This window comes from Thalia democratica, chromosome 5 (assembly GCF_965202585.1).
Source record: "Thalia democratica chromosome 5, ktThaDemo2.hap1.1, whole genome shotgun sequence".
NCBI classification, from domain to species: domain Eukaryota; kingdom Metazoa; phylum Chordata; class Thaliacea; order Salpida; family Salpidae; genus Thalia; species Thalia democratica.
The window spans coordinates 43400361-43412643 of record NC_139169.1 but is presented as its reverse complement, the minus strand read 5'-3'; the positions used below and the strand labels follow the sequence as shown (position 1 = coordinate 43412643).

Sequence of the window (12283 nt, the reverse complement as noted above, 5' to 3'; positions counted from 1 at the left end):
TTTCTAAAATTTGAAATAAATTAGCTGCTTTGAAATAAGAAAAAAAATGTAAAAATGAGTTAACTTACTAAAAAACCTTGTCTAATTTAAAAAACTAACGGCAATATTTATGGTTTTAAACTAATATTTAAATTAAGTATAAGTAAACTTTTTTTCATTTAACAACATCTCCAATGGCTTTATATAAGACTTTTTTCTAATACTATTTAAACGCTGCAAATTTCTAATAAGAGTTTCAAAAACATTTTTGTATCGTTATATTGCCTATTGTGATATGAATTAAGTAAATATCTTAAGCATGTTTGTTAATATTTAAAAAACTTGGATATGTGTCAAATTTTAACGAGGGGACAAACTTGCACGAAGATATTTTTGCACAAAGACGCTTTTGCACGAGGAAACGAAATTGCACGAAAATAAAATTGCACGAAAACAACTTAAAAGATGTCAACATAAAGGAGACTAATAAAAAGTATCCAAAGAGTTTATTGTGGTACATTGTTTCAACTTAACGATATTATCAAGCAATAAAACTCTGCAGCTTTAATATGAGAGTTCATGAACAGATATAAGATAACAGTAAACAGCCAAAAAACAATCAAATACTCATTATGTAGTCGAAAATAATTAAAAAAAAATATTTTCGAATATGGTATTAGTTATCTATTTTGAAAAAAATTTGACTCATAATAATATAATTCAGGTAATTTTATTTATACTTGTTCTTAAAGTGTTTTTGTATTTACAGTATTGTTGATAAAAGTTATTATCTTAAACTACATGTGCATATATAAAGCTTTTACAAAAAATTAATACAACAACATTCAAATTAGCATTCAAAAAGACCATCAAAATAAACCAAAACTCAATAAATAGACAAACATCAACAATTAGGTAAGTTACTTAACCAATTTACCTAAGCTAAATAATAAATTAAAAGGAATTATCGAAAAGGTTTAACTAAATTACGTATTAAAGTAAAAACTTCTATAAATTAACCTTATTTGGTAATGAATCTTAAAACTTTATGTGATATCAACATCCTTTGCATAGCAAACGTTAGGTAACTTTATTAATCATCAAAAAAATAAGTTAATGTATAAAACCGCATATTTGAAAAAACTTATCACAGTGAACAAAGTGAAATTCAAAAAATAACTAAAATATTTAAAAGTATAATAACGTCATTAAAAGAAATATTTTTTTAATCGTTTTCTTTATATATGTACAGAGAATACTGAGTTTGTTTAAGCATTTGTTGATTGATGACTACAAGTCTTTTGGTTGTGACTGACGGATGAGTTCTTATCAGGACGAAATCGGTCTCAGTCTACCGAAGGCTTGTGGTCTGATGATCGAATTGGTGTAAACAGACCTTTTGTTAACTTGAACTAGTCTCAAGGCATTTGAAAGTACAGGCTTAGGCTATGTAGACTTTCGCCGATATTTTCGTTGTAAGTTTGTTTAAGGAATTCATTGCGGAAATGAGGGTATATATGCATACATATATGTATATATACATAAAATAAGGTGATTATTCAAACTTGAATACCTTCTACAGAGCCCACTTGAAGGGCTTTTAAATTATTTATTGGAAAAATACAATTTTAAAAATACTAGTATATATGTTTCATAAAGTTAAACGCCTTAATCATCAGCTATTTCAAAGTGCTTTTTATTATATGTATATATATATATCAATATACTCATAAAATAAATAAACAAACTATGAAGGTAAACTGTATCGAAGTTGTGTACGACTCGATAATCTAAAGGCTCCTTCGTACACCAGGTCCTAGGACTAACTATTTTAGCGCTTCAGTTTTTGACGTTCAATAAACAAGAAATGCACTAAAGACCAGACTTCGTAGTTAATTGTAGCAGCAGAAGTTTGTATCATGAAAATTTTGTTTGTAAATAGAGTTATTGATGTCATGATATACTTGATAAATTTAACAAATATAAGCTCGAAGAGTAAGTTCTTTTTGCAGTTAGCTGCTTCTGAAATATTTGTTTCGTTGTTTATTAAAACACAGACTAATATGAAAAAAAACCTACGTTTTAAAATAGTTTAAGTTAAAGTGACTTAAACAAAAAAAATTTGCTTGAATTTTTATCTTAATTGCTATTGTATATTTTTAATTATATAATTTTCCTGAACAAGACGTTAAAACGTATCAAAGTGGTATACAACTCGATAACCTATAGGTTTTTTGTTCACCAGGTGCTAGGACCAAATATTTTTAGCGCCATTTTTTTGTGGCTCAATAAACTATATTTACTAACATTATTGTTCCATTGAGATTTTTTTCCTGTTCCCTAATTTAAAAAACTATCGTTTTTTTTTGTTTATATATTGTCAGCATTTTTTTCTTTTTTAAAAAGTTTGTTTTATGTGATAACTTGTAATTTATGTTTGCATCTATAGTTTTCTATAAAAGTTTGATAACTCTGTTTCATTTTGTCTTTACTAACTTTACTTTTATTCTATGATTCATCGATACTTCTACTAACGTTTTTGTTGCTAAAATAATGTAAACGTTTTGTTTTACTGTTTGTTTATATATACTAACTTTTTTACTAAGCAATACTAGAAAATTATGTAACAAAAATATCAAAAACTTTTTTCTACGATCAATTGGTTGACTAAAAAAAATTAAAACATCATTCATTACGAATTGATTGATAACCAATTAAAAAAGAAAATTATATTATTTTTAGTTAAAGCTTAAGTTTTTCGTTATGAATATTTTACGAGGTGTTTTTTCTTTAGGATAACCTAAAATATTCTTAGTAAGCTTTTTAAGCTACTTTTAAATATACTGCGAGATCATATTTTTTTAAAGTAAATATGTAATAACCGTCTTTAAACTAATACTTTAATTCCAAAGCTATAGTTACTTTTGAATATATTAGACTATTTTTCTTAATATATATAAGTGTTTAGTATATCAAAAAGTATGTAACTAGTGTACAATATTTATTAAAAAAAGTTTATATATTTAGCAACTTTTACAAAAATTTATTATTTAGCTTTGATAGTTTCAATAAAAAACAAAAGTTTTTCTGAAATGACTTTCAATCATGGACATTGGTCAAATTGGATTCCTGCTGTGCATTTTAAAGCTAGCCATGAAGTAGACAGTGATGATGTTAGTTTAGCTTTTCTCGCCTTTTTATTGCTTCCTACAATTATTATTAGATACTATTTGCTAAATAAATGGCAATTTATAAATTGCAGTCAATGAGTTCCAATTTCCTGCTATTTCCAACTAAACAATTATGATTTTTTTAGTTTATTCTAAGTCGTATCAAAACAAAAGTTTTAAATCTGAAAGCTGTAGACTGTTGTAAAACAAAACGGTATAAATTAATCAAAGTCAATAATTTTAACTACTAGATTTTAGAGAAAAAAATGCAAAACAAGTAGTTATATAAAATTAAAATATCAATTATGAATAATTATTGGTTACTTTTTGCAGATAAAACTTCAAGTTGAGGAGCAAATTGGTAAAACGGAAGTTTATGTTGAACTTGAGTACAGAAAATTTTCTACTAACGAAAACTCTCTTCAACTAATCGTAAGATCTTATATAAAGTATTAGCTAGCTATATTTTTTAGAAAGTAAAAATGTATATTATCGTTTCTTGATATATGTATGCTTTCCTTTATCTAAACTAAAATTTGTTAGCACAGATTTTTATTTGCACCAACCGTTCTACTAAAGTAATGTACTCAAATAAACAACTTGTTTATTCTTTGTTCAACTTTAGTTATTTATTTAGTTGTAGCTGATAACAGTTTAATAGTTTTTAATAATTGTATTAACTAAACGTCCACTAACTGTTTTCTTTTAACTAAATATTATCTAATAAAGTATTTTAAAAACACAGCTTGTATAACAACTTAGCTACTTTTAATTAAATAATCTTAGTTATTTTGTGACAAGCAATACTGTTCTTGTTATCGTCAGCGTAGCTAAATTTATTTTTTCTTTAAACAATTAGTAATAGACTGCTTTAACTTTATATTAATATTTAAAACTTTTATAATTTTTTCTTTGCAGACCTAGTGTCAAATAAAACAAAAAAATGTATATAGTTTGCTTAAAGTAGTTTTTTTTTATTTGAATTTGATAAAAAATCAAGTATTTAAATCACCTAGGTAAAAGTTAAAAGTGGAAAATATATGGCATACGGCTCAATAATACTGGTTGAATTAGAAAAAACAAACGCTGGGTTAGTTCAGTTTTCATTGATCAACTTAAATTCAAACAGACCTAAAAATTCAATGTAATTGTTTAGTTAGAAAAAATATTTTTAGGTATTGAAAAACCTTCAACAAAATACAAGGTTGAAATTTCAATGTGAATAACTTTGATGTATAAATAACTTTTTTAATGTTTTCAAAATATATTCATACTAGTAAAAGTAAATTATGCTAGCAAAAAATGCTTCTGTTTGCTAATGTAGAATACTAAAAAACTATAACGCAGAATATCTTGTAACCTAAGGTTATTTTGCAGAGAAAGCAATCCTAAATTTAAAGTTGTTAGAGTCAGCAACAAAAGGTTTCCTGGAGTGAGTTATAGCTTTGTTGAAGCAGAACCCAAGTCTGTGGAACCAGTACCAGAACCAGTTAAATTCAATGATTTTCTGGCCCACAGTCCTTTTATACCGGCAACTAAATTCATTCAAGATATGGTCGTCAACAAAGTTACGGTATATTCTGAGTATTTTGTTATTTGATGACTAAATTTTTCCTTAGTATTTTGAAAACACTATTAATGAGCAGATAAAAAATTTTTGTAGTTTAGACTATTTTGTATCACTTTAAATTTGAATTAAATTGTTCGATAAAAAATTTGTTATAATTTAGAGTTGTTAAATTGAAAAAAATAATCTAACTGACATAGGTACACAAGTCATTTTTAGGTAACAAAAATTTATTTTTGTAAATAATTTTATAGATTTGCAATTACTTGAAAAAAAAAATTAATTAAAAAACCTTTATACAGCTATTTATACGTACTTATTTATTAAATTTTTAACTAACTTTACTAATTTTTGTTATCCGCACAACACATTTATGTTATTGTTTGTATACATTACACAAGACAAACTATAGTAACAAAATAAATGCTATTTTTTATGTAAAGATTTTGGCACAAAATTATATTTAATTTTGCTGAACTTATTATAACTTTAAAGTTCTTATTTATGTTTTCAACAATAAAATTTTGCAGTTACAATTAACGATTATTAAAAACAAATCATAATTTTAAAGGTTACTCCTAACCCAGTAGCTCTTTCATTTGTATGCCAACTTGAAAATGAAGGAAGACGCTACTATGTTTTGGTTTGTTAATTTTTTAAACACTTAAATATTCATTTAAAAGGTGTATTGTACAGTAAATATTAAATTAAACCACATGTAAGCTATATAGTTAAATACTTCTATGTATTTGCAGAGAAAAGTGTGCAATAATCAAGCTGATAATAAAAATTTTTTAAATAAGTTATAAAATTAGGCTGGTTATAAGAACGATGATGGAACTATTTCAAACGTTCAGCTTTTAAATGTTTTCAAAGACTTAAACAAAATAGCTTTGATTAGCAGTCAGTTTGTTCCTGGTGATGTTTCTGTTCCTGGTGATGCTTCTGGAAGTGAAAGAGTGTTTTTTGATTGGCAGAGCGTTACCGATGTAGTCAAAGAAGTTGCCAAGAAAGTAAAAAAATTCTTATATCTGTTATTGTTTTAATAAATCTTAAAGAAAGTTTTTGCATTTTATTAAAATTTTTTTAAGATCACAAACAAAGAATTGACAGTGTCCTAGACTGATTTAAGCATTTTTTTATAAATCTTGTCAAGGAGTAAACATATAATGAACCTATTTACAAAAGTTCAAATAAAACTTAAATTAACGTTTTTACACTTTACTTTATAAATACAAAAGAACTTTGTTTTCATAAGTAAATATAGCTCAAATAAATAAAAAAATATTATTTATATAATATATAAAAAAATATTATGGTTGCAGGTACAAAAAGAAGTACAAAGTCAAGTAAAAAGTGGAAGTAATACATATATACCAAGAAGATTTCAAATTCCAGTTGATGAACCCATTTCTATTAATACTTATAGGATAGAGGTATTGAGTGCAAAGTATTTAGTTTTATCGTTTTAATATTCTGCTGTACTTTTTGAGATTTATTTTTAAATTTATGTTGTCAGAAATTTTTTAAGTTTGTTTTTGCTAAACTTCTGCAAAAAGTATAAGCTTTTAAACTCTAAACGTTTTATCACAAAACAGTGTAGCTAAATATTTCATATAAAAACATTTAAAAAAATCGAAGCTAAATTTTGAAACTAGCTATTTTCATATCTTTTTGAAATTAATTAACCTCTAAAACAAGAGTTTTTATAATTTACATGTACAGTACAAGTGACTATTGTAAAAAAGAATAAAGATGTGTAATATCTGTATATTATCTTCAAACTTGAGTTTATTTTCACTATCATTAACGTAAATTTTAATAGATCAAAGTAAATGAAAATATAGTGGATGGTTTTAGAGATTCATTCGCCCCTAATGGAGTTGCTGTAGTGATTGTTGAGCAATCTCAAGACGGATCTTGCAGCATAACTGACTTTCAAATGGTTCCTTCAGTTTTTGACGTCCTTATATATTTTCCTACCGCTTTCAGCTCAGTTTTCGACGCTACAAATGATGTCCAAACCTTCATCAATCAAGTTTTTTTTTTCTAAAGCTAACAGTTTTGTATGCAGCAAAAATAATTTGCTAATAAAGATTCGTGATCAACAAATATATATAAATTTTAAACTTAATTTTATCTTATAAATTGTATGGAATACTTTTAAATTTTATATTCTTCTAAAAAACAAGAAAGTTAAATTAAATAAAAGAAATTAATTAAAACACATTGAAACAATAGTAATATTTTTCTAAACATGACACTTTTTTATTTTGTTTGATTAAACCTTTTTTAACTAAAGAAATACTATAAGGGTGTTTATATTATTACAGCTTGTCTAAACTTATTTTTTCAAATTTTTGTTTTTTATTTTAAAAATTAGAAATCAACTATATGTTTTTAATATTACTCTCTGTAATTATTATTCGTTTTCCATATATTTTAATATAAAACTAATCTTTAGACGATTAATTAAAAGGTATCCAAGTGGTGTGCGAAAGGTTTTTTCGTTCATCAGGTCTTAGGACCAAACATTTTGAGCACTTTTATTTGTCGTTCAATAAACAATAAATATATTTGATTATCAAGTGTTTTTATATACTAAATAACGACAATTTATTTATCTTTTACAGTTTAACAAGGACAAAAAATTTCCAATATTTCAACTTGCACTGTGGAAGTTTCAGTTACGAAGAGATGGCATTTTAGTTGAAGCTTTGGTTAGTTTAGTTTTGTTTTATAAACTTAGAAGCTTATTCAAAATCATATTTTTATTTTTAATAACGTGTGGTTAACTGGCTCACGTTTTAAACTTTTAACTAGCGTTATCAGTTTGATTTTATTGAGAAAAACCAGGACTGATGCTGATCTTAGAAGAAAAAAATATTGTATATCACTTAAAAATACAATTATTAGATAAAAAAACTAAATGGATTTCAAACAACTAAAATTGTTACTTTAGTTATAGTACTTAAAATGTTTAGATCATGTATAAAAAAATATTAAGCTTATTTTAATGTACCCTTTAAAAACTTAAGGATATAAATCAAAAATATACATGATAAATTTAAATTTCATGTAAATTTAAGATTATTTTGTCACAATCAGTTTATCACTTAAAAATACAATTATTAGATAAAAAAACTAAATGGATTTCAAACAACTAAAATTGTTACTTTAGTTATAGTACTTAAAACGTTTAGATCAGTGCTTCTGAAATGGGGTTCCGCGGAACCCTAGGGTTCCGCGACGCCTCTCAGGGGTTCCGCAAAGCCTTTCGAAATTTAAGAAATAAATTTGAAAGAAAAAAAAAACATAAATCATCAAACTTCAAAAAAATAAAACACATAAAAGTTGTCATAAACCTATTTTATGCTGAGCAACTAGACGAGTCTACTGACGTAAGCGGCAAAGCCTTGTTACTCGTTTTTATTAGATATTGTGGGCAGGAAGGATTCAACGAAGATATATTATTTTGTGGAGAATTACCCACAAAAACAACTTCTGTTGAAGTAATGAAATGTGTCGAAAATTATTTCATCAGCAAGGGTTTAGAGTTGAATAAATGTGTCGGCATTTGCACTGACGGTGCAGCGTCTATGACTGGGTCCAAAAATGGTGTAGTGAGGAAAATGAAGGATAAAGCAGTTGAAGCTGAATGGATACATAGTTTTTTACATAGAGAAAATTTGTCAACAAAACATCTTCCTTCTTGTTTACAAGAAGTTCTCTCAGCGTCGATTAAAACTGTTAATTTTATAAAGAAAAGTGACACAAAGGCCAGATGATTCAAAGAACTTTGTGAAAGTTTAGATGCTGACCATCTGCGACTTCTTTATCACAACGAAGTTTGCTGGCTGTCGAAGGGGCGGACACTGGTTCGTGTCGTTGAATTAAAGAAGCAGGTGTTCACCTTTCTTAAAGATGAAGGCTCAGAATTAGTGAAGTTATTTGAAGATGATGTTTTTTTGGCCAGACTAGCTTATCTCACCGATATTATCGAAGAATTGAACGCTTTGAACTTAAGCATGCAAGGGAAGCAAAATTCCATTTTTGTCATGACAGACAAAATTGAGGCGTTTAAAAATGGAATTAACTTTTGGAAGAAAAAGGTTGGCAATGGTAGTTTTGCGATGTTTCAGCGGTTTGATGAGGCCCATGAAAAATGCATAGAATTCAACTTCTCTGACGAAATATACAACCACCTTGATCTTTTGTCTATAAAATTTAAACAATATTTTTCTGAAGATGTTTGCATCGGAAATTTATGGATTTTGATTCCTTTTATGTGTGATATTGCTTCAGAAGAAGTGAATCTTCCTACAGATACAGAAAACGGATTGCTGCAACTATCTTAAGATAGTAATTTAAAATTGAGTTTCAAAGGAAAGGAGCTTTTAGGTTTTTGGATATGTGCAATTTCTGAGTACCCCGTCTTAGCAAAGCGTGCAGTAAAATTTCTTTACCATTCACCACCACTTATCGAGTCCAGCTTTTCGCATGTAACAAACATTAAAACGTAGCAAAGGGACTGACTGTATGCTGACTCCAACCTTATCTGCCTGTCTCCGTCACAGTTTATCCAAAATCCAGCCGCGCATTGACATGCTTGTTGCTAAGAGACAAGTTCAAGTTTCGCACTAAATGTTTTTTATTTATTTTTCGTTAGGCATCTTACCCGTTTTTTAAAGTAATCTGTGAATTCGATTAGGTTCATGTTCATTTCGTTATTGTTTGTAGCTCTCATTTTGTTTTTATTATGCAAGGAAATATTTATATGACGTTGAGATTAATCATGTTTGTTTTAGTTTATTTATTATAGAATCATAAAAAACATATTGCCTCTGGCGCACTTTGAGTTTGACTCGACTTAATACTATTACAATTGGTATGATTTCTAACAATGATATAGTTTTGCAAAAAAATTCGTTTTTCACTGAAATTCTTTTGTTTTTTGCAGGAAATATTATATTAAACATTTTATGTAAAATTAAATTAGGGGTTCCGCGGAAAAGTTGAACTTTGGAAAAGGGTTCCGCCACTAAAAAAAGGTTCAGAAGCACTGGTTTAGATCATGTATAAAAAAATTAATAAGTTAATTTTAATGTACTCTTTAAAAACTTAAGGTTATAAAACTAAAAAAATTATATACCTTTTTTAAATTTTATAACTACCCTTTTAATGTTAGGTTAATACCAACGGGGTTCAGGTACCAAGAGAATCAGGTTCTTTTCAATTTCTACAAGTTTTAACTCAATTGCCTTTTCCTAGTGGCCCATCTAAACTAATCAGTCAAATAAAAGTTACAACTGCAGCTTGAAACGAAAAGTTATAGTTTTAGTATTTCAACAAAAATATACTTTATTTAATTATTTTCGTTTACTATGTCTATCAAAACACTCATTTAATAATCAGTTTTATGTTATTGTCTGTTGTAATAGTTTTATTTGGTTTAAACAAATACTAAAGTTATGAAATAAATGAAGTGAAAAACAAAGAATAATACATGAACTAAATGTCTTTAACCAAAATTTATGCTTTTATACAAAAGTTCATACGACTCTAAATTACTTTTAGTGAAAAATTTTCAATAAAAAACTACATTTATGACAAAAATTTATATACACTGACTTTTTTGCATTTTTTATTAAACTATCTCTATTTGAATAAGATTCATTTGTAACAACTGATGATCTCTTATATCTCAATATAAGAGTGAAACATCTTTTTGTTTATAATAAACTGTAAAAATATAAAGTAAATAAAAACCTCCTTAAAGCTAATTAAGTTGAGAACTTTGAATTGTTTGATTTAAAGCAAATTACTATGTTATGTTTTATTAAGTTTAAATTAGTAAAATGCGAAAAAAATACTTCTAGATTGTTTTTATTTTTTTTGCATACTTTTATTTGGTGCGGGAAATTTGTTTGGGATGCAAAAGTCTTTCAAAACGAAGATAAATTATTTTATTATAAACGGTAAGAGTTCGTTAAATGCTTTATAGAAAAAGAAAATAAGAAAAAACAAGTTTTAAGTATTTGATGGATAGTATTTTATTGAAATAAGGAAAGATCTTTAAGCAATCTAATGATAAAAGTTTTTACCAAAAAACAAAAAAAAAACTCGATATACCGAGCATATGGTTGATGGCAAACTCATAATTGTGCTTGTTTTCGCCTTACTTTTTTGCTTACAGATTTTGTACATTCTAAACAGCTTTTCAAGTTATCTGGAAAGCTAATTGAAAAGTTTGATAAATTCCAATAAGAGACGCAAAAAGTTAACTTACTACAAGCCTTCAACTTTAAAAACTGATTCTTAAAAGACGATTAGACGGAGAGTTTATTTTTAAAAACCCAAGATCTTTCTGATACAAGTTTGCAAGAAAATCAGTTGGAAGACAATATCGTCTTCAAATACAGAGGACACTTCCAATACGAGTTTGGAAAAGAATACCTCTAACTTTGATTTTACTGCTCCAGTGTTAACTGAACTGCATTCTTGACTCAAAATATGACAAGCAAATTTTTAGAAGGTACTCTTATAAAAGTTCCAAATCTTTTTAATGTTCCCAAGGGTTCGAGCCAGTTCTTGAACATAACTATAATAACTCTCTCATTATTGTGCTTGTAGACTTGGATTATAATATGAACAGTACTAATGATTTTAAAACAACAATCCAAAATATAGCATTATCTGTTCCATCCGGGTTTGAGCCATAGCTAAAACTACTTATCACTGACAAGTTGATGACTTCAAACTATGATTGTTCGCTAAAAGTATCTCGAACAACAACAACAAATGCTCCACCTGGTTTCGACCCACAGCCACACATCAGCCATACTTAAAACCAACTTAATAAAATGAATGCTATGAGAGAAACAGGTCTTGGAGTACCGCCTGTGCCCGAGCAGATAAGAACTCCAAGATTAAGACTAATATTTTCATGTTCGTCAGATAATAGATAACTAGCACAACTAAAAGTGCTGCTTTAAATTTGAACAAGTTTCTCTTAAAGGCTCCGCCAGGGTTCGAGCCTATATACAATACAAATGATCGTTGTGTCAGTTTCCCAGGATTTTATTTTAGCAATGATTTTAGCTGCAAAACTTCATCTGTAGCAATAATTTTGTCCTTTTTCAAAAACATTGCCATTTAAAAAACTTTATTTACAAACTTAGAAAAGCTATAATTAGCTTTAAAAACTGTTTAAGCTAGCAAAAAACACCCAAACTATCCTGAGATTTCTAATATTCAAACAATCCAGATTCAGTCTAAATATTTCGAAAGTTCCAAACTAGCCTAAGATATCCTGAGTAGCCAGAGTGAGTGGCAACTCTTAAACATTAAATTAAATATAAAATCAAGGTTTAATTTAACTATTAAAAAAATACAAGAAAGCATGATTAGCTTTAAATTACTTGTAACTGATCAGTTAAAAATAATTTAACTCAATTTGATTTAACTTCAAACAAAAAACTGGCCTTATTTTTTCAAAAAGTAATCAAACAAGGCTGAGATAACCTCAGTCGGGGTGGCCACTTTTTTTAGAAATTTTTTCCAGACT

General features: G+C 27.2%; 2 protein-coding genes across 3 annotated transcripts in view; both read left to right on the top strand.

Annotated features, from left to right (window-relative positions):
• The window catches only part of LOC145835515 (large ribosomal subunit protein eL33-like), a 199087-nt gene that overhangs the window by 97474 nt on the left and 89330 nt on the right, over positions 1-12283 (top strand). The gene's annotated exons all lie outside the window — the stretch shown is intronic.
• Positions 3038-10188, top strand: LOC145836210 (uncharacterized). Of its 2 annotated transcripts, none has more exons than XM_082944029.1 (10): positions 3038-3152; positions 3483-3581; positions 4166-4239; positions 4527-4722; positions 5288-5359; positions 5532-5729; positions 6042-6152; positions 6542-6754; positions 7350-7436; positions 9926-10188. In XM_082944029.1, the coding sequence occupies exons 1-10, from the start codon at positions 3072-3074 to the stop codon at positions 10034-10036; spliced, it is 1242 nt and encodes a 413-aa protein (XP_082800155.1). In that variant the 5' UTR covers positions 3038-3071; the 3' UTR covers positions 10037-10188. The 2 variants fall into 2 exon arrangements, with proteins under 2 accessions (XP_082800155.1, XP_082800154.1); XM_082944028.1 differs by having other exon boundaries at positions 9905-10188.